Source organism: Crocodylus porosus, unplaced genomic scaffold, assembly GCF_001723895.1.
Source record: "Crocodylus porosus isolate Cpor-Errol unplaced genomic scaffold, CroPor_comp1, whole genome shotgun sequence".
Taxonomy (NCBI): Eukaryota; Metazoa; Chordata; order Crocodylia; family Crocodylidae; genus Crocodylus; species Crocodylus porosus.
Window position 1 is genome coordinate 1,097,457 of NW_017728944.1, and position 23,623 is coordinate 1,121,079.

General features: G+C 40.9%; 1 protein-coding gene across 4 annotated transcripts; it reads right to left on the reverse strand.

Moving 5' to 3' along the window:
• Positions 1 to 276: 276 nt before the first annotated feature.
• FBXO47 (F-box protein 47) lies at positions 277 to 21,669 on the reverse strand. Of its 4 annotated transcripts, XM_019550267.1 has the most exons (11): positions 21,630 to 21,669; positions 18,844 to 19,050; positions 18,268 to 18,438; positions 15,391 to 15,467; positions 13,912 to 13,989; positions 12,596 to 12,704; positions 10,970 to 11,146; positions 7,909 to 8,055; positions 6,549 to 6,691; positions 6,063 to 6,222; positions 277 to 856 (listed from the first exon to the last, which is right to left on the reverse strand). In XM_019550267.1, exons 2-11 carry the CDS (start codon positions 19,022 to 19,024, stop codon positions 744 to 746), a joined length of 1,356 nt encoding a protein of 451 aa, XP_019405812.1. In that variant the 5' UTR covers positions 19,025 to 19,050; positions 21,630 to 21,669; the 3' UTR covers positions 277 to 743. The 4 variants fall into 4 exon arrangements, with proteins under 4 accessions (XP_019405812.1, XP_019405813.1, XP_019405815.1 ...); XM_019550268.1 differs by lacking the exon at positions 13,912 to 13,989; XM_019550270.1 differs by lacking the exon at positions 10,970 to 11,146.
• Positions 21,670 to 23,623: the final 1,954 nt, after the last annotated feature.

Below are 23,623 nucleotides of genomic sequence, written 5' to 3' on the forward strand. Positions count from 1 at the left end.
TTTGACTTAGTTAAATTGAAAAAATATGTATTTTTCCTGTGTAAACAATCTAGTTATTACCCACATTTAATAGCTAGGTACGTTTGAAGCTGGTTCTGTTTTGTCATCCAGTGTAAAAATTATTTTTGTCTTCTTTAACCATAAAGTTAGGGCTATATTCAAGGATGTTTCCTGAGCTAAAATCTAGTGAACAATCCATGCAATCTAACTACTGTAGTGTTCCAAAGCTAAGAAAGTAAAATTAGTTACAGATACTCTGGCAACTTTGAAAAACCTGGCCATCCCTCTCTAATTATATGTCTTAATGGATCCCACAAAGAAAACAAAACTGAAAGTTCAAGATATTTTTCTGTTTTGAGCTAAGATAACATTCTTTAATTGTGGATGTGCATGAAATATGAAAACCATGTCATTTTTATTTTGTATGCAAACACACACACAGTGGGAAAAGAATGCAGTGTATATTCCCATACTCAGCAGTTGAATCATGGAATGCCATATATTGGCTCCTCAGCAATTGTGACACAGAGCCACAGACAAATTTGTACAGGGCCATGCTATAGAGTCTTTGAGGTACCACTACTTTCCAGAAGTTTTTTTTATAATTCTTCTGATATGTATTCTGCTAGCATCTCCAGTCAGCCTCCTGGAGAGCAAACTTAAAAGGTAAATCAGCATTGTTTTGCATGTGTGAGAAAATAAATGGGGGAAGGAAGTAGGCCACCTTTCTCTAAAAGTTTTAGCTAGGCGGAGGTGCTTCTCAAGGTCAGGTACAAGATTTCTTTATGGAAATTAGCTTGTGCATTCACAAGATGAAACAGATTCAAAAAACTGCTGTCTTCTTCATCACGATCTCCTAAGTGCCACAAAATAAATATTTTTAAAATAGTTAATAAAAACAAGACTTGCTTGAAGGCAGAAGATACCAGAATTAATTCATGCAGCATCTTAGCAGAAGCGAAATATTTCCCACTTAGACAAAATATGGCTCTTGGCTAGCTGTAATAGCCTAGAAGATTCTCTTTCCAGAATTCCATAGCCAGTTTGACTAAGGATGGACAAAAACAATCATACTTTAAAGAAAGAAATTGTCCTAACCGCGTATATCTTTCTTGCTTGCAGTTATAACCTGTCTTGGGCTTATATGAAAGCTGACAAATATGTGGACCAAGGAATAAATGCAGCTTAAACAATTCAGCCTGCAAGTGCTTTGATATTGGATGGAGAAGCAGCCCAGAAAAGGTCCAGGCCCCAGCATGCAAGGCTCCAGCTTAAGCCAAACAACCTTCTGCTGGAATCAAAAGAGAACTCTCCATATAAGTACAGTTCATAATCTCTGGACAAGCCAATATCCTTTAAGCAAAGTTTGGACACTTTTGGTAAAAAGGGAGCAAAAAAGTGAGGTACACTGATGCCATCAATATGTTTAGAAACATTAAGTAAATGTCAGTATCTGAAGCATTAGAGGTCTCTTAGATTGCCTACAGGTTACCTCTATCCTGAATCTATTTACACAGTTGAGCATCTGTGACTGAACACATTCCCACTGACGGCTTGTATATTTTATTCCTACAAAAAGTGCCTCTTTTAAAACTGTGCCAGTAAGTGTTTTAGCATAATCTTAAAATATACACTCCTTATGATAACAAAACCAAATTAAAACAACCCAAACCACATAACATAAATCAACCAACAGCAGACTGTAAATATAAAAGTCATATCTCATCTTTTGTAAAGCCCTGTAGTGGGGAACTGCCTGCCTGGTCTCAGCCTGGGTTTATATGGGAGCCAGGCCCTGCCCCTTCCAGTCAGCTGACTCCCACCGGTTACCCTGGCAACCCGCAGCTGGATTCCTTACTTATTGCTCCACAGGTAGCAGGCATCTTAGTGCCCTGCTACACACCTCCCCTACTCAAGATGCACTCACCAAGGCTGATCTTCATTCTTGCGGGGTGTTGCATCCATCTGGGCTCCTCTCTTGGCCTTTCTTCAGGCACTCAACAACCCAGATACAGGAGGCAGAGGTGTTCGGGCGCCTCCTACTTGCCTTTTCCCCAAGGGCACACCATGTGGGTTTTGTTGGGAGTTACCCACCACAGGTAGTCCCCCCACATTAGCCAGCCTTGGTAGGGTGCACTTAGGCCTGTAGGGCCCTGGGCTCGATGCATCCTTCGGCCGAGATGGCCAACGCTATATCATAGCCATGGGAGTCTGCCTCTCTGAAGCCCCTCTCCTTTTTTCTTCCTTCCCTTTATGAGACCTTGACCTTCCTCCTCCCGTCCTCTGATGGGCTGGCCCTGACTGGAAGGGTCTGTACTTAGAGGGGTCATCCTGCCTCCTAGTAACAGGGTTAGAGTTTCCTGCTACACATCCCCTTTTCTTCTCTCTTGTCTGAGGTCCTTCCATTTCTCCAGGCCCCTCTTCTTCCTCATATTATCTTGAGAAGAAGTAGGCATTTGTATTCAGGGTCCCAGGGCGAAGTTTTATCTCAAAACAATATGACTGCAGACTAAGGGCCCACCTCATCAGCCTAGCATTGTTTGTCTTCATATTTTGTAGCCAGCATAGGGGCGCGTGATCAGCATGAACCGACATCCTAGTAGATAGTACTAGAGTGTTTCAACAGCCCATTTAATCGCCAAACACTCCTTCTCTATTGTGGCGTAATTTCTTCCTGGTGAATGTAATTTCCTACTTATGTAGGCTATGGGCTATTCTTCTCCTCCCTCTCTCTGCACCAACACCGCTCGAATAGCTACTTTGGATGCATCAGTCTGCACCTGGAACAGTTTATTAAAGTCTGGTGTATATAGTAGGGGTTGTAAACATAGTGCATCCTTCACTGCTCAAAAAGCCTCTTCCGCAGTCAGTGTCCATCTCACCTTGGTAGGAGCCTCCACCTTTATCATCTCTGTCAAATGCACTACCACCTCCACAAAGTGAGGTACAAACCTCCTATAATAATTGGCTAACCCCAAAAAGGCCCTTACTTGTCGTTTAGTACGAGGAGCTTGATACTTCTGCAAGGCCTCCACCTTGCTTAACAATAGTCTCACCCTTCTGCTTCCTACTAGGAACCCCAGATATTGTGTTTCCTTTTTCCCTATCGTGCATTTCTTCGGATTGGCTGTCAACCCAGCCCTTCTCAAGTCTTGCACTACCGCTCTCAGTGCGGTGAGATGTTCCTCCCAGCTTGCGGTGTAGATTATAATATTGTCAATGTAAGCCACGGCATAACCCCCACAGGGAGCCAAAACTCTGTCCATTAGACGTTGAAATGTAGCTGCGGCTCCATGTAATCCGAACGGCATGTGCCGGAATTGGAAAAGACCCCAAGGGGTGGCAAATGCTGTCTTTTCTTGATCTTCAGGTGCCACTGGGATCTGCCAGTAACCTTTTGTCAGGTCTAAGGTGGAGATAAAGTGAGTTTGCCCAATGTTTTCTGTCAGCTCATCTATTCTCGGCATCAGGTAGGCATCAAACCTAGCTACCGCATTTACCTTCTGGAAATCAATACAGAGATGAATTTTCCCATTGGACTTAGGTACTGCTACGATGGGGCTCTGCCAGTCGCTGTGGGATTCGCATATGATGCCCTTCTCCAGCATCATTGCTATCTCTGTCTTTATCTGGCTTTGCAGTCTCTGGGGAATCTGTCACCAGTGCTCATGGATCACCTGGCCCGGAGGAGTTCTTATCCGATGTACCACACCCCGAGCTTCCCCAAGCGTTTCCTGGAATACATCTCCATACTCCCTGATTAGCTCGGTGGCCTGTCTTCTCTGTGCTTTTGATAGCCGTAGGGCCAGTTCTAAGTCCCCCAGTCCACTCTCCTTGGTCAACAAGGGTCCCAAATCTAATCCCTTGGGATGGAGGGCTAGGTACATGCATTCCAAGTCCTCCCACTTCTTTAGCATATTAACATGGTATACCTGCTTTTTCTGTTTATCTGTCTGGTACACCTCGTAGTCTCTGGGTCCCACTTGGCGTATAACTTCATAGGGTCCCTGCCACCAAGCAAGCAACTTACTCTCCTGGTCCAGCAATAGAATCAAAACACAATCTCCCATGTCAAATGTCCTTGCCCAGGTGCCTCAGTTGTAATATCTCACTTGACATTGTTGCGCCTCCCTGAGGCTTCCTAAGACTGCGCTCCGAGCTGCTTCAAGACATTCCCACAGGTGTATTACATATTGGATCAAGTTCTGGTCTTTACTCTGCTGTTCTTCCCAGCTCTCTTTAATCAGATACAGGTTCCCCCTTGGTTGGCGACTGTATAATAATTCAAAGGGTGAAAGCCCAGTTGAGGCTTGAGGTGCCTCCCTTACTGCAAACAACCATGGTGGTATCATTTTATCCCACTCCTGAGGACTCTCGACCACACACGTCTTTAACATCTGTTTCAGTGTTTGATTGAAACGTTCTACGAGCCCATCTGTTTGGGGATGATACACTACTGTCCTCAGGTGTTTAATTCCTAAATCTTTACTCACTCCCTCAAACACTCGTGATGTAAAATTTGTTCCCTGATCCATCAGCAGTTCTTTAGGGAGTCCTACATGGGAGAATATCTTCACCAGCTCGTTTGCCACCTTTGGGGAGGACACGGTCTGCATTGGCATAGTCTCTGGGTACCTCATGGCATAATCCAGTCAAACTAATATATTCTGGTTTCTGGTGGTACTTTGGGGAAGTGGCCCCACAATGTCCAGCGCCACCCGCTCAAAGGGAACCTCCACCAAAGGCATCAGAACTAAAGGAGCCTTTGGGGGTTGTCTTGGATTCATTTTTTGGCACACAGGACATGAAGCGCAATACCTCGCCACTTCCCACAACAGTCTTGTCCTTGCCTAAGCAATAAGTAAGGAATCCAGCTGCTGGTTGCCAGGGTAACTGGTGGGAGTCAGCTGACCAGAAGGGGCAGGGCCTGGCTCCCATATAACCCCAGGCTGAGGCCGGGCAGGCAGTTCCCTGCTGGCAGCCAAGGGAGAAGGAGCTCTGCCAGAGCAAACAGAGGGGAGAAGCCTCACTGCACGAGCAGCTCCTGAAAGCTGTTATGGGGTGGAGAATTCCCTGGTAGGGATTGAATGTTGTTTAGTCATACAGCTTAGATTTTATGTTGCAGCCCAGGGACTTATGTTTTTGCATTCGCTGTTTAGACTGGTGGTTTAGGTGAAGCTATTAGGGGCTGGTGGAGGCCTCATAGGGGACCCCTGGTAGTGTGGGGACCCTGACACCTGTGAGGGTGCAGCATTTTTGGGTGTGCTGACCCCGGCACCTGAGAGGGTGCAGCAATTTGAGGGGCACTGGCCCCAACACCTGTGAGGGCACAGCACTTTGGGGTGTACAGACCCCAGCCCCAGAGAAGGGGTGTAGCATCGGAGGCCAGGTAAGGCCAAGTCCGCCTGAGCCAGGCAGGGGTTCAAGACCCCGAGGAAGAGAGTTAGGGCCAGGCATGGCTATGGTCACCTGAGCCCATCTGAGCAAGAGAAGCCCCAGAGCTAAGGGGGCAATGAGAAGCCCTAGAGAGAGGGCAGCACTGACAGTGAGAAGGTCTGGAGAGAGGGCAGTGAGGAACCCCAGAGTGGGTGGGCAGCATTGACAAATGCCCAGTGAGGCGCCCAGTGGAGCAGGGCCACGGAGAGCCCAGGGAAGACAAGGGGGCCAGAATATAGCAAAGCCCAGACTAACCGATGTGAGTACCATCTGCGAGGCTGGGGCTGTGGTATAAGGAGAGGAAAGGAGCCACAGATAGTGCCCCCTGACATCGAGGCAGGAAATGGGCAGCCTCCAGCTTAATTAACTTCCTCTAATTAAGCAATTAACAACAAGGCATGGCAGGAAATTGGCCCATAACGGGTGGGCGGGGTCACTAGTGGACAGACCCTGAAGAGGCACACCTGTCACAGGCCCCCAACCACTCCATATATAGCCCTGGGCAATGAGGAAGGTGTCCAGGCTGGACCTGTGAGGACAGTAGTTCCCCATCTCCTCCTGTGCTGGAATCTTGGCTGGGTCCTGTTTAAGGGGATAGCAGTTTGTCGACAGGCACTGGAACTTACCAGACATTACAGACTGTAGCATATCCATGATCAGGTGAGCAAACGCATTCTCAACACTCTGCAGGAAGTTATTCTTCTCTCCTGGAGTGCTGAAAACCTTGCAGACTTTCTGCATCATTTTTACTGTCCAGTCCATACAGTACAGGTCCTTCTCACAGACCTGGCACATATAAGAAATATGTAGCCTCAGTGACAGTAAGGTTATAAAAAATAATCAGGCTAAAATGATCAGGCTCATTCCTATTCTAGAATTCCCATTGTAAAAGGACACGTGAAGGGGATGATATACATCTATTCTACCCAGGCTATTCTGGGGGAAGAATTTTAATTTCACCTTATGCTGAATGAACCAACAGTTACTTTCCAGCAGGAAAGCAGGAACCTTAAGGCAACTGAGAGACAGGCTTCTTGATAAAGTTACACCAATGTCAGTAGAAAAAGAAACCCTGACGTCTGAGAAAGCAGAACTGCAGATGTAGTACTCACCAAAGCTAGAAAGACCATTAGCCTGGCCAGCTCAACAGCCCGCCCATTCACAGCTTTACTGGCCATGAAGGTGAAACAGATGTTGTTCCCACTCAGGATAAGGAGACGAGCATTATTTTCCATAAGCCATTCCCGGGGAACCACTTGTAACAAAATACAAAGAATTTGCATGACCTTTGATTCAAGAGACTCGGTGAATGCTTAAAATTACACTAAAAGAAGGATTTACGGGAAAACAATTCAGGAAACATTTAAAGTTATGAAGCATTGCATTCAGTACCTAACATTTACGAGGGGACAGCCTATTCCAATTCAACTGGAGATACAGAGCTACTATAGAGCCAAAAGGGATTGTATTAAGGCTAATAATAATAAAATCCACAATACAATTGCTCAAAACTTAAAAGTTTATATTGTCCATTTAGTTTAGGAGAGTTCACAGATTCTTTGGTATAGATTCCAGATCCGTTCATAACAGCAACTCTAGTCTGTTTGAAGAAACAAGAGAACTGTTTTAAAAGATCAAATTAAAAAAATGCTCTTATCTACATTTCTAATAAAGCCTTTTTAGCTTATTAAAAATGAAGTTGTTGGAAAATCTTTATCATGTATGCTTCCTACTTATTTTTATGTTTGAATTAGTCTGAATAATGGAAATACACAAAATGGCTAGAAATAAGGGAAGCTAACTTCACTTCTAGGTTTTCAACCCTGAGGATGGAATATCCAGGTAGCAAACGGAACTTGAGTAGAACAGTGTTTCTCAAGCCATGGGTCGGGTCACAAGAATATTTGAAAGGGTTGAGAACAAGCTTTAAAAATGGATTCTCCTTTAAAGGAGAAAAACGTGGGAAACCATGGCTTTTCTCTTGCAGGCTGGCAGAGGTTCAGCCTGCCAGGGGCCCCATGTCCCACACCCCACCCTCCTGCCCCACACACCTACCCCCTGTCCCACACTGTGAGGGACTGAGGGCAGGGGGCAGTAGGCCCGGAGTGAGGGGCACTGAGTCGGGACTGGCCATTGATGTTTACAAGTGGGTCCTGGTACAAAAAAGGTTGAGAACCACTGAAGTTGATGATTGAGAAAATTAAACAATTGAACAAGCATCTCTTTCATATAACAATATTAATTTCTAAAATGATTAATCTATTATTACTTAAAGCATTTCACTCTTGGGATAAACAGCTCATCATTCATATGCATGGCTGGTTCCTTCCATCTGGGACACTAACTTTTCTAGTACAGCTATCATGAAGTGCTCAGAGAGCCCCAGTCTTGCTCTATCTGAAACCCATTTATCTCTACTCTGGCCAGGTATGGTCATACTATCCCAATTCTATGATAAAAACAAAAACATACCTGACAATTCATCCACAAGACTGATAACATCATCTGCAGTCCACTCTTTAGCTTCTGTGTCATACAGGAGTTTAATGGCATCAGCAAGACCCTTTAAACTGGTTTCGTCTGTAGGTCCTTCTATCATTTTCTGCCAGACCACATGTCCTGGGTAACATTAATCACAATCACCACTAAGTGGCAAAGCAGCGCACTAAACAAGGAAGCTTGTATAGCCTGGAAGCAAAGCATGGTTTGGGGGGATAAAAAGGTGATTTGGGCAGTTCATAACTCCCTACTAGTAAACAACATTGGTGGTTGCAGAGAAATCATTAGAGACTAGCACAAATCTTTCAGGAAACACAGTGTTAATGTTTACTTGAAAAAAATGAATTTGTCAGCAGAAAGGCACACATGCTTCTGATTCAATGCTAAGATTACCTTGACACCACACAGTTGGAGAAAAAGGAAAGGAAAATATAGCCTCTACAATTTCTTCACTTGTATATGTAATTTTAACAATTGTTTTGAAGAAGCTTGGGTTAAACAGGTGAAGGGCTCATTTTTTACTCAATATCATTCTTTGCTACTTCTATAGGACCTAGGGTTCAGAGATACTTAAGTTCCTATTGATTTCAGTTGGATTTGCATGTATTCAGAGCTTGGCAAAAAATGCAACTTATACATCATAGGAGTGCACAGCACCATTCAAACAAATGAAAACAGGCAAAACTGCTGTTCTAAAGAGCTTACACTAACACAGCTAAAAACCCAGAACAAAACAACAAAATTCCTGGAAATTCTTGGTTTATGTAGCATAACTAACATTAAGTGCTCAATTCTTCTCTCACACTACTGTAAATTAGGAGAATCAAGACCAGTGTAAATCTGTACAATAGTAAATCTAAACAAGAGGTACTTGGAAACTTAAAATTTATTCACAAATTAACATAAACTGGGTGTGTCTACATGTTCATTAATGTGCCTTAGATACTGCACATTTAGTTTACTATTTCCTTAACAAAGTACTTAACTAAATGCACAGTAACTAAAGTTACTGCACACTAGCACCAATGCAGTTAAATAGTGATGCTTACTGTGCATTAGACTAACACTGTGTAGTAGACTATTAGCATAGTTTGTATTGTGATGCTGTACTGCACAGTGTTATTAGCCCAATACACAGTAAACATCTTGTGTAGATGTGCTCCGAGTCAGGAAAAATCTTGAAACAATAATCAGTTTTCTAGGAATAATAAATCTGCACAGAGGTAGATGCTGCATTCCAAAGTTAAATTCAAGAAACCCAGGTGCTGCTTCTCTGGGGGTGAGATCCTTCTTTCCCCCCGGCAAAGCTCCAAACAGAGGACACCACTGCATTTCTGCACTACTGGGAGTTGGTAGGCAGAAAAGCTACACAGCAAACTTCACATTTCATTGCTGCTGAAAAGTCCCATAGCACCACCCTTTATAGAAAGAGGAAAGAGCTGTCGTGACTGGGCATGGTGATAGAAGAGGAGTCACCAGTGGGTTCACAACTTGCATTCCTGCTTGGAACAAACAAAGGCTAAAGAGGTTGTTGCTGTGCCCTGACTCATGGGCTGCATTAGTGCCTCAGACTCAAATACATAGGTCAATCTCTCGGCTGAAGGTACATCTGCCCCACACACTCACTGGTTCTTTGAAAGTCCATTTATTTCCAGCAATTGTCTGGCAGATGGGAGCCAGAAGGTCCCGTTACTTTAAGAGGAAAGCAGTAGCAGAGAGAATACCCCAGGTCAGGGGGAAACACTGCCCATGATGAGCTGGCTGCAGGGAAATAGGCAGTGAGGGGGCAGAAGCTATTCATCCCTATCGCAGTGCTATATTGTAATAACACAATAGGGCAGACCTCTGCTCTAGGGAACTTCTAAAGTAGGCAGAGCAGCAGTCACAAGCTACTGTGCAGGTTAGCCATCAGGTTCTAATTAGAAACCCCTGTGGGTAGCTGGGAAGCCACCTAATGGGAAGGGGCAGGGCTTGGGAGGTGCATAAACTCAGGGCCTGAGCTGAGGCAGGCCGTCTGGCCTTGTAAGTGGCAGAGAGAAGTGTTCCTGAAACAGAAGGCTGCAGAGGAGTGCCTGGCTGAAACCTAAGCTGTCCTGGAGGATTGCAAGTTAGTCATTCATGTCTTGCAGAGGTATATGATCCAGGATGAGGGGACGTTTAGTTGTACAGCCAGTAAGATGGGATTTATGTGCAGGCCCAGTGTGGGGATAGTTTGCGTTACAGCCAGTGGGCTTACATTTTTGTTAGTTTACACTGGTGGACTAGACTGTGACTAACAGGGTAGAAGAAGGTCACAGTGGTGCCCAAGTGGCTGTTTGGAGCCTGGGCTCAAGGTGCTGACAAGTGGCAACTGGGAAGAGTTAAAGTCTAGACCAGAGAAGGCCATAGTCCAAGAAGGGCTAGAACCAGGACCAGGAGTCTGAAGCCCAAAAGAGGCAAAACCAGAGCCCAAGAGGGCGAGATTAGGACTGGGACTCAGAAGCCAGGTCTAATGCAGTGAGCCTAGGTTAAGGGACTAGCGAGAGTAGAGACAGAAGCTGGGAAGGCCAAAGCCCCAACAAGGGAGTGGAGGCTCTAGGTACTTTCATGCTGCTGTAGGGGCAAATTGCCTCACCTAAATGATAACCCATAACATCTGCAAGGCATGGGCATGGCTGTAGGGGAGGTCAGAGGCCATGAATAGCTCTTAAAGCAACAGGTGACCTGGGGGCATGGATAGGTCAGGAGGGCCCACCTAGCATTTGAGGGCAGGATGGGTATCAGCAAGATGTGTGGGGAACCCCTGACGACTAATAGACAAAGGCTCGCTTTGGGACCCTGGGCAGCCTCCCTTTCTCAAGATAAAATAATAACAGTAAGGAGTGGCAGGTGAGAGGGTAAAAAAGGAAGGGTACCCAGAGTGTCAGAGCAGGGCAGGAATTGTGAGGCTGCCAGGCAGTGTAATGACTGCCCCCGAGGCTCAGGTATGCTACGTAGATCAAAATATCAATCTCCTTTTTCTTTTGTCTTCTTTATTTCTGAGAAAACTGCTCACCATCTAGAGAAGAGACTGGCCCAAAAATGATGTATAGCAACCGAGCTTGATTAACCATTGGCCATGGTTTTAAGATACGAGTCAGCCAAAATGCAGAATCACTTCGATGAATCCAGTGGTTCAGCAGGACACTGCGACAATATAGCCGTATCCGCAACTCCAGTTTTCGGGCACTTCCTGAGACAAGGGAATTTGTACATTATAAACCCAAGATTTTGGTAATATTCTTGATTTTAAAGAATAAGTAAAACAAAGTTTTAAGGATATCTGAACACAGGGCCAGATTTTTAAAGGTATTTAAGCATCTAAAGAAGCAGGGGGTTTCCTAGTGAGAAGTTTAGGGAGCCTAAATATTTAACTTCCATTGCAATTTCAAGGCATGAGTCTCATTGCATATCAACATGAAACAAACTAACATAAAATTGTTGAAGTCAGTGCTATTATGCTAGCATTAAACTGGAATAAATAAGAGCTTCAAGGCCTGACTGATGTGCACTGTAATTATTCCAGAATGTCTTTAATGGACGTACTACACTGATTCAAAACCAGGTTTTACCTGCCTGATAACTTTGATTTCCCTGCTATTCCTCATGCTTTATTTCAGGCACACTCAGTTACTTTATTATTTCTGCCTGCCATCAGATGATGGCAACAAGAGGACATGGTAGTAGTGGACTGCAAGCTTAGCTTTTATACTCATTTATGCAAAGGGACATACATGAACCTTTCAAATGAAATACTAGGTACTCCACTGGGGCAGCTGAGGATTTCTTGTGGGCCATATGTCATTTTAGTGCTGTGTTTTAAGTTATAGATAAAACAGTGACCCTGACTTTTTACTTTGCCGCATCATTTTTGCATTGGTAACAGGCACTGAGTAATAAAGTGAAGAATGTGATGTTATACTGTGTATGGAAATTATATATACATTTGATAATTAAGATTTCTAATTTTACATAAAGCAAGTTACCAAAATGTGTCTGCTTCTATGTTAGCAAAGTCCATTAGATAAGGAAAAAAACATACATATCCAGAACTTTTTCCTTTTCTGGCCTTTTCCAATTGCTATATAAGTAAAGTCCATAAGATAAGGAAAAAGTAATATATCCATAACTTTTTTTCCTTTTCTTATGGACTTTGCTAACATATAAAAGCAAGAATATATTTTTTACTTGCAGTCACTTTCTTCTGGAGATGTATAGATATATACATATTTATATGCACACACATGCACCTTACAAAACTGAAATTAATGCAAAGATAAGATAAAAACTAATCTCTCTCAAAGCAGTTATCTTCACCACATGGGATGTAGTTCTTATAAGGAAATAAATAAATTCAGCTGTATGTAGGCATGCTACCACCTTCATATCACCCATTTTTTAACCTTTTACCACATCTAGCACATTGTTCATAAGGATCAACAAAGGCTCAGGTACCGTGATGATCATGTGACCAAAAACATCCTTAATTCTGGTTCCTTAGTAATCTCTCCCCTTTGTAATAACCTGAATCTATTTCCTGAACTGTCAGTGAAAAAGGATGATGCAGCTGTCATGCTAGGAAAATAAGGACTGTTGTCACAGTTCTTATTTTCCAGGCCTTTCTTTTGTTTCAAGTATTTACCTGGCTTGCTGCTGACAACTGTCTGCATTTTACGGGGTAGATTGCTCAGCTCACAGAGGAAGTTGAAAACCCGATGGCACTCTAGCTCATCCCAGCCTGCTGTTAGCATCTGAAAACATCAAATGAAGGGGAAAATGCATAGAGAGTTATATAGATTGAAATCTCAATGCAGGTTCTAATAGTCTTACATGTGATATAATTTTTCTGTATCTTTAGAGAGAATGAACTTGCATAACAAAGACTAGTACATCTGAATTACTATATGTTACTTCTATCTTAATTCCCGTTTTCAAAACAGACATGTTGCAAGCTATAAGAGTATCATTAATAATCTCTGCAGCCATATCTAAATTATCTATACAATAGTGAGATCCCAAATGTATCATGTAACAAAACATTTGTCTCAAATATGCTTGAGTCCAAGGGGAAAATAAATGTATACAGAATCCTTTGTCTTGCTATAAAGACCTCAGCTCTGTTTTTATAACCTTCTGAATACTAATGTAATGGTTAATAAAAATTAATAACACTGCAACTTAGAAACATTGGCCCAGAGAAACATTGCCCTAGATGCTAGCTTTGAAGTCAGTGGTCTTTCTCTAGATTTCCATGGGTGAAACTGAAATTGGAATCTAACTCAGTCTCCTTTGGTTAGTCCTAGAGAAGCAAATCACAAGTAACAAGCCTAGCATTTGACACCAAATACCTTAGTCAACTTCAGTGCTAAAAGTTCTGTTCTTAGGCCTTTACTAAGTTGCTTTTAGTCAGAGTAGTTATCATAGAAAATACACTGTTGATTGCTGAACCTGTGGACTTGATATTGATTTATTTGCATATCAAATAGCTATTGCAAATTCTTCTGTTTTATTAGAGACCTCTAGCTATGCAATATTTCCACCTTAATACAGAGGATCCTGGTTTAGTGGCTTGTGAATTTTAAGTTTGAAGCAATGTTGTAAAATAGCCCCTATGTATTTCTAATAGGTAATAAACTGTTAATTAAAATCCTGGGACAGGCTACTACTAAGACCCAGACTAATAAAATCAACCATCTTAACTACCAGAAAGAAAATTTAGACAATTGTAGAGTGAGTAAATGCATTTGCTTGGAGCTTGAAAGTAATATTAGGGTTTAAAATGTCTTGCAAACCAGCTTCAACCCAACTTTTTTCTATATAACTAAGTTGGATGAAGTTTGTATTTATCTGCAACCTTCTTGAAAGGCTAAATATTTCAAGACTGACATATTTATAACAGAACATATTTGGTTTTTATGTTAATAACACCCACTTCCTTTTTTCTGAAAGGTACTATACCTGTAGAAATACCCCATAACACTGTAATCCTAAGCAGTGCAAAGGATTTGGACAACCATTAAGTTTAAAACAGGAAACCTGCAAAGACAGAACATTGTTAGCTCATTTCACCAATGTAGTTTAATTCAAAATAAAATTATGTGTATTAAAAATTTTCCACCCTGCCAGTGGCTGCCACAACATGAGATGCTAACTACACAGTAGCTCATTACTACTGCACAGTAGCACTGATTAGCACAAAACGTGACGTGACGCTACTCCACAATAGTAATGAGCTACTTACTGCGCAGTCAGTGTCACCAGGAAGCCATGCAGTCATTTAGTAATTGATTATGCAAGTACTAACTGCACAGTCAGCATCTTGTGTAGATGCAGCAGTGTTCAGCAACACTAATGGAAAGGCAGCCGAGCTGGGGAGAACGGCCCTGAGGGAGGAGCGGCTGCGTACGGCGCCCTCGGTGCGGAGGCCCGGGGCGCGTGGGGCGGCAGGGGCCCCGGCAGAGGGAAGGCAGCAGAGGCGGCAGGGCGTGGGGCAGGGGCGCGCACGGGTCACCGGGGCGAGCCCGGAAACATTTATTTCTGGAGTTAAAAAGGGATTTATTTTCTATTTGTTCAGCATCTTGCATCTCTGCTGAACTACTCAATCAAGTTCCCATTTGGTGGTGGTTTTTAACAAATCCGGTGTCCACTTGGAAGTAAACTGAGACCAACCAACTTCCCACAGATGGCCAGACAGACTTCAGAGAGAGATTATGTTTTACTTACATTTTTATACACTATCTTCAGGACCCAAAATTGTTATGGTTTAATAACAAAACATGTTCAATTGCTAGTAAAATTTATCCCTGTGCAAAGAACTTGCCCAAGACCTGTCCCCTTAAAAGCTTCTTGAGTGTAATTTAAGCAGTATATACACCCTCTATGGGCTGTCTTCACGGAAGTGAACTTCAGTCTATGTTCATTTCACTAAAATGTGGCAAATATTACTTGCATCTGTGAAACCTATTTTATGTTTAGTAATAGTCCTAAAATATCTAATAAACAATGGAACAGATGAACATAAAAGGCATAGTTATATGGAAGATGATACTCGCTGAAAGTAGACTTAAAAAAAGTGTGTAAGGAAATAAAGCATCTAATGTTCTGACTTTTGAGAGGTAATGGGGAACTAACTTGCTTGTGTTCTTTGAATATCTCAATATTCAGTTTATAAATATGGATATGTATCATTTTAAGCACCCAATTTGAAAATGTTGATGTACATGTCTGGAAATGACTTTTAACTGAAAATGGACTGATTCTAGGTTAGTACATTAATGATACTATGTGATATTATGGTGATGAGCATCATTGAAATGTCACAAATTAATTAAATTAAACTCTATTACCAGAATTTTTTTTTAAACTGTATGCTCAGGTGACAATTCTAAACAAGACTCTCTATATAAACTATAATAGAGCAATGAAGTATGTGCTTACTTCTGAGAGTATCTTGTGTATATATTTAAGCCTGTCTTTTGTGGGCAGCAGTAGTGTGCACCTTTTAAGCAATAAACCTGTGAACAGAAACATACAAACATGCCATTCAGTTGGAGTACATAACTGAAACACCTCAAGCATGCACTGCACATGTCCCCATGCTAGCAACACAGCGCTGTACCTTCAAAAAGTGGTACAATACGATGACCTGTGTATTGTAAAAGTTTGTGCAGGCCATTGTAGTACAGATGTCTTTTATGTAAAAAAAAGTATATCAGAGAGCATACAAGGTCCTTATAATATAGTTTGTTTACTAACTTGTTTTAAAGTCCATGCATGCCACAGCTGAAACCTAGTAAAAATCATTACATTGGTATTACAACTACAGCTATTAAAAATATTCAAATTAGAAGTAAAATAAGTAACATTTTCTGACACTTGGAAATCCTTGTTTCCCTTTATCATACAAGGCTATACTTCCAAAATATTTAAGTCAATCATATGGTCAAATAGGGAAATATTCTGAATTGTTTTAATGTAAAACGTATCTAGGAGCAAGGAGTGTTTTTCCACATAAGATTCAAAATGTACATGTTTAGGATACCAGGATCTGGAGTTTGTCATGATACACAACAGCTGTTTGCTAGGCAACAGGTTGTTTTTTCCTAAATCAATGGACAGCAAGTCAGTTGAACATCTTTCCCTTCAAAAAATTATGGTAGAACAAAATATATATAAATTGTTTATTAATAATCCAAGAAATCTGAAGGATAGCATTCAAATGCTCCCTAAATTTTCAGTCTCCTAGGAAACATGTTATTTTTTAAATGTCAGAAAATGTGTCATATACTTCCTGTAGTTTTAAATAGACTATTTTCCTAATCTGCAAATATGTTGCTAGAATTCTAATATAGCAGATACCATTTACTTTATCATTCTGGGACTTGTTTAAAAAACAGCCAAGTCAACTTTCCATTGACTTCAATAGGACTGGGATCAGATTCCTGAAAAGAAGATCAATCTTTAAAAATGACCTATCTGCAAATATGAATACAGCTGTCAACCTGGGGATTTTAAAAATAAAATAAATATACACTGAGGTTATTTACAAAATCCTGCAAGCAATCTATGTGCAATTTAAGGTAACTCATAGTTGGCTTAGCTTTGACACTGTTTTTTAACTTGGGAATATGTTGTTGTTTAAAACATCTTAAGGTTAGATCCTGAGTAACTTTGATTCCAAAAGTAAAAACAAAATCGTGTCAGTTTGATTATTGGATTTTATCAGTTTAGGAGATTTATATCAATATGGTTCAAACTAGGATTTCTTTACATTTGTTTCTCTTCCAGTGGAAGCCATACAGTAGATAAAATGAAGGAAATGGTTGCTGTATTGCTTTTGACTGAAAGGGTACATGACTAAGTAAATCACAAAATCATAGAAATGAGGGTTGGAAGGGACCTCAGGAGGGCCTCTAGTCCAGCCACCTGCTTAAACCTAAACTTCCCTTGCTGCAGCTTGAGACCATTGCTCCTTATTCTGTCATGTGCCACCACTGACAACAGTCCAGCTGCATCCTTTTTGTGACCACCCTTCAGGTAGTTAAAGGTTGCTATTAAATCCCCCCTCAGCCTTCTCTTCTCCAAACTAAACGAGCACTGTTTCCTCAGTCTCCCTTCATCAGTCATATGACCCAGCCCCCTAACCATTTTTATTACCCTCCACTAGACTCTGTCAAATTTAAATACATGAGGGGTTGGCAATGTTTTTGGGCAGAGTGCCAAAAACACCCGACCTTGACTTGTCAGATGTTGGTATGCCAGGGATGGATGGTAGAAGAGCCACAAGGGACCCACTCCTTTTTGTAGCATGGCAGTGCAGCCCCAGTCCCTTCCCCAAGGCACGTGTGCCAAGCAAAATGCCTTTGTGTGCCATGCTCTGGCATGTGTGCCAGGCGCTGCCTACCTCTGGCCTACATCCTGTAACTGCATTTTTTTTGGCAATCAACATATATGCTAAAAATGCACCACAATTTTTATATACAAATGACATTTGAAACATTATTTTAAATATTTATTTTCTACCATGCCAGAATAAGTTGAGCAGGTGAGAGCAAGAATAAATACCATCCTCCTACAGTTAAACATCTTAATTAGCACACAACAAATACAGCAAAACAGCTATAGTGCAAACTTCTGCAAGCAGCCCCTTAGCTCTGGCCTAAAGGTGAAATGAAAATTTACATTTTGTGCCTATTTCAGCCCTCGAATTCCAATATAAGATTGACAAGGAGAATGCTTATCAGTGGCAACCATGATGGTCATTTTTGTCACAAGCATATTTTTCTTCTAGGAAATTAAATGAGACCACCAATTTGCTTCACATAGACTATCCAACAGGCTTCTGATAATACTGTTGCTTGATCACTCAGGAGTTAGGCTGGATTTGAGCATGGATAAATTGGTGAAAATACTCTATCTCATTATTAATCCCCTGAGCAATACACTTACTTTGCTCCAACCCCTATTTCCCCTTTTATAGTTCTTTAGATTAAATTTGGAGGAAACAATGTATACAAAGTATCTCTTTTGCTAGTATTATTGCTACTACAAAGTTATTTGTGTGTGCTGAAATAATTATTTCAGCTTATATTTACTTGAGAGCATGGGAAGTAACAAGATTTAAGTTAATAGACCGTGTTGCTGGCCCTCTACACAAGAATTAATTTTACCCCTAAAGAAGGCTGCATAAATACTTTAGAAAATATTAAATAGTAAAATATGTACACCATTATCAATCACTAAACATTACTGAAGAAGCTCTTTAATCAATTTTTGTTTTCTTCTAATTGTTACCGTTCCCATTATAAAGGTCACCTAGAGATCTGTAGTGCTCAAAAATACAGGATCCTTGTCTCTTGCCAGATAGCTCAAGGTTATGAAAGTCTTGCTGTAAAAGCCTTCTGTTTCCTGATGGGGTTGAGATGTAATTAATAAGGCAGTTGCTGATGGTTTTCGACACCATGCTTAGCATGCTGATATCTTTCACTGAAAAAGCAAAACCCAGTATATCTGTAAACCTTTACTGCAAAAATAATGCTAGTCAGTAATCAAGAACTTTACTATATGTCCCTACTTAAGCAGGCCAAGAGACATCAGTAACACGAAAGAGACAAATATAATCCTTTGACAGATGATTAGGCTCATTAACAATGCATATGCATCTATTAAGTAACCTTTATATATGGTGGTCAGACACGTGCTTCAAAGAACTCCTAAGTACAAACTGAAAGTTTAGACAAGTTCAATAAAAATCTCTTCAATTTGCAGTAAGGCAAAGCATTTTCAATAGGGCCTAAATTAATCAAAATGACTTTTATTTAAAAAAAAAAGATTTTTGCATTTGATTATTATTAGCTAATGACAGTAATGTAATTTCTTTCTGATTCTCACCTGAGAGATGTTCCAAGACCATTTGAAAGATCTCTATTGGCAGTGCTTTAAAATCTCCCAGTGTTGACAGGGATTGGGAATCAATGTCCAGGATCTTGCAAAACCGTCTGGACTGACGGTTACTACGTCTATATTTCTGGTTGGGAATCAAGGTATAGCTGGTACTTACAGTGGATGTCATTCTTCAGTTAGTCTCATAAATTGATCCTGTAGAGAAAACACAGAAGGCATATAGGGAAGGAAATTAAACCCATGAGGGGGATAAAATGAAATAATTCATGAGTGATGCAGTAATGGAGTATGAAAGTCTTACCACTTGGGTAGGATAAATTTTACTTTAAATGTAATGTTATGACATGCAATTTAGCAAATACCATCCTAAAGCCATATTCATGCTTCTTGTTTTATATTCCCTCCCCAACACAGTGAGTAAAACTGCTCTCTTTTCTATACAAGAAGAATGTGTATGTGTGGCAGATGAATGGAAAATTATTGTTACTTTCTAATTCCATGTCTGGATAGGAAAGATACCCAGTGTTAGTATGGCAGTATCAGGATGTTAGATAGTTAAAAGTTAAAATAAAAGGTGTAGAGAAAGAAGTATACTATCTGTTATAAAGTACACTGAGGGGGCTTATGTAACTTGGTTCCATGGTCCTTAGCCCATAATACATAGGCGACATGTTACTTATGAAACCATCTATCCCTGCTTGTATCCAGAGGAAATTAAAAAGGGTGACAGGGAGAGAAAAGTATGATGCTGTTTGGCTGACACAGTCAATACTCTTCTTAGACCCTGTAACCTTAATCAAATAATAGAACACTAAAAACTGATAAGGATACCATTCAAAAAACTATATATGTCTTTTTTGCCTCTCTTTAAATAAAGATTAAAATTTAATGTAAATGAGTATCAAGAAATATTTTTCCCTGCTGTATTTCAATTTACATATAACTTAATTTGCTATAAGGACAGCATGTGCAAATGTGTGGCACAGTGTTACCAAACCCAAGCATTCAAAAACCATGAGTCAGGCCCCAAAATAGCATGAGATTAACTTAAAAAGGACAAAACATTTTTTTTTAAATTAATACTTTTTGTTTGCCATTGTTTTCTTAGACTTTAAAATACATTCAGCTTATGTTTCCAAGTAACCATGATGGCTATCAACTTCTTCTTCTAAGCAAAAGTTGAGATTCTCATGCAGGGACTTGGCTCAAGGTGCCTTTAGGAATATTGCCAAATATAGTGAGACTTGCAATAAAATTAGAAGGGTTGAGAACACTGGTAGCTACACAATTGATTCTGTTCTTCCATTAATGAAGCATCTTAATTACCATCAGTAGGAATGACACTCAGAGAAAATAGGTCTTATTATTTGAAAGATTACAAAATTATGGAAATTGCATAAAACAAATTTTGAAAACTTTCCTGTTGAACATAGAGAACAATGGCTTGTACGCTTCAAGAGTATCACTGAGCCATTTTCGTAATGTAGCAAATCACCACATCTCTAGTGGAAGTACTATACTGGAGCAAGTTAAAAAAAATACTGACAATTACAAACAAGTTTGAATGAACTGTATTTTCTGCTCTGTGCTGGGATAATATTTAAATAAATTTGCCTGTTGTTCATTTAAGGGAATTACACGTTATTGCAAGCATATTCAAATTATGAGATTTCAGGCTGGCAGAAAAAAACCAAAATAAAATCTCATAGCCTAAATTTTCAGGAGGCCTGTGAGCAAATTCAGGTACTTTTATATTACATTGCATCGTTTTATTTTAAGCCACTTAAGATACAAAAGAATCAACACATTTAACAACAACTGAAAAAACAAAAATTAATAGTATTGCTGCAGGAAATACCACCTTCAGAAAACAAATAAATGCACAGTTTTAAGTTGGCAGCGGTTTTATGCATATAGCTACAGGTTCAAGATGTGAAAATCCTTACGTTATAATAAAATAAAAAACCTTTAACTGATGTCTATAATAAAAAGAAAACACAGCTATCTTTACCACTTAATTCAAGGCTGGCTAAATCCTATACATTTTGTTAATTCATACTTTAGAAATAAAGTTGCAATATGAGAATGCCTCATCTTTTTAAAAAAGAAGCATTCAGCACTAGATTTATTGAAGCCAACAAAGGAACACAGAGCGTTTTGGACAATATTACATATAGGAGCAGTCACTTAAACATGGTGGGTGATCAGAATGGAGCCATCTGTGCTTCCATTGAACTCAATGGTAAAACTCCCATTGTTTTAATTGGGAGCAGAATTAGGCCAGTTGTTCAAACATAAATTATGTTTATCTTTTGTTATGGGTCATATTTTAAAGACTATTCAAAGCTTCACTTATTCATGTACTTGATATGTTTTGCATTTTTGAGGGAGTTCAGCTAAGGACGTAATAAAATGGATTTCACTTAGTGACTGTCCAGCCCTCAAAAGCCTCTGTCTGGAACCCTTTTGTTTGAAGAGCTGCTTAATCAAGGATGGAAGATAGGTAAATGTTAGGCATTTAAAAACTAACTTTATAATTCATAATGATTAATACCAATGATTTTTCTGTTTCTTATCCTATCTATACAGTGACTTATTAATAAGCCAGAGGCCATCAATATTCAGCTATCTTTCTATTCTATGTCTCCTATCTCTAAAGACCCAGTAAATTACTCTCCAATGAATGCATGTTTGTCCTGAGCACCAGTATTTTTCTGAGATTTGTATTATTGTTTTGCTATGTATACATTAAATATATATATATATTTAGTTACCTCAGACAGCAATTTCAGGACTCTAGCTTCTTCCCTCCCTAGGCATTGCACAAAGAAATAAATGAATCATAATAAACATAAATTAAATTGGTATTATCTCTCCAGTTCTCTGCTGACACACAGACACCTCTAACTAAAGAGTGACCAAACTTTGTGGTGCCAAAAACTGGAGTGGCAGCATGCTAATAGTTCATGGACTACACCTGATTTGCTTTAAAGATGCCCGATTCTTGCAGCCCCTTTACACTTGACTTTTTGGCTTTCACCCAAAATTTTGTTGGCTTTGATCCAGCCTGTAGTTAAAAAGATGCTGGGATTCCTTCTCATCACAATACAGGTTCTCCTTGCCCTTTGGGCTGCAATACAGGATGCTGTAGATCATGCTTGACCTTTCGGTGGCATTGGGAATCAAATTTAACCCTGGAACCACTTTTCATCAGTCTGGAGTATATGACCCATAGGATTCACTTCACAGCCCTTGGACTGCATTTGGACCTTGGGCTGTACTTAACAAACATCACTCGAATCCATTATAACCCCACAAACCCTCCTGCCCCCACGGGTCACATTTCAATCCTTGCACTCTGAATCCCAGCTCTGGAGGGTCTCTTTAATGAATGCTTATTGGTTTAAAAAAAAAAAAAGATACTTCCGAATTAAGCTATATCCATTTTATTCTCAACAAGAGATTTTGCTCGCAGACCCAACCTTCAAGCAACAGTTTACAAACCCTGTTTCACTCAGGTGAAATTCTCGCCCAAGAAACACGCCGCACTAAGGTATCTGCCAGTGGAAACCTCTGGCCTGTAGGAGGAGAGGATGGCACCTATGAGGGGTGAAAAAGGGGGTGTGCACATAGGGGGAGAAGTGAAAATCAGCCCTTGCTGACTGGATTTAAATAGCCTCTCCCAAAATACTGCAGTTAAATTGGCTAAAATATTAGCCAACAGTTTACATTTTGTAATGAACTTATTTATTTATTTTTAAGGGGTTTTTTTGTAGGTTAAGGGGGAAAGCTTTAATGTCTTGTTTCTGGGGGAAATACAAATATGTGTTTTTATTTTTTGGGGGGGAGGGGGGAATAGACATACCTATACATAGAATTACCACAGAAATCAATATTGTTAATCCAGCAATGCTGGTTTAATGAATGTGGTGTAATTAATTAATTAATGGTATTAATTGTGGCAGAGAGGAAAAGTAGCGCGCTCTCTCTCTCTCTCTCTATATATATATATATATTTTAGAGAGAGGAAATTACCACAGAAACCGAAATACTTTATTCCAGTTGTAGGCAGTTGAAGGTCGGTTTTGGTTTTTCTCCCCAGCTGCTTTGTTATTATTTTAAGTGCGTATTTTGAACCGCCTCAGGCTTCCCGCCTTTTTTTGGCCGCCTCCGGTTGGGAGGGGGTGTCCCAGGCGGTGCCCGCCCCCACCCCCGACACGCCCCCTCATAAATAATTAACAAGGCTCTACAGCTGCTTCTATGACCTCGGCCCTCAGAACAGGTCCCACCTGCTAATTGTTTAGCTGGGCGCCCGATAAGCCACGCCCCCTTATGAATACACAATGAGGTAACTCCCATATGAGGCAAAGCCACGCCCCTCGTGAATATAGAACGAGGCTAACTCCCATATCAGGCAACTCCGTGCGGTTCTTTCCCCTCCGTTTCAAAAGGAGGCTCCCGCCTGGTGGGGCCTGGATACCCGCATGGCTGGGGCGGGGGTCCCTGAGCCTCTGCCATATTGGTTGCGGCTTTGTGCCTGAGGGTGTGTGGAGCTGGGTGGCAACGCCTTGTCAGGGGGTGCACAGTTACCATGGCTGCACTGGGTGCCATGGGAACGGGAGGTGACACCAACCCAGAGTTGCTTGTGCCCCATGTCCGAAACCGGCATTATGCTGAGGGTTGCAACAGCAGTACCAGGTCGCAGGGTGTGCTGTTGCTGTGGGATTGTGGGGTGTCAGTATCACAGGTGTGAGTTATCCAGGCATGA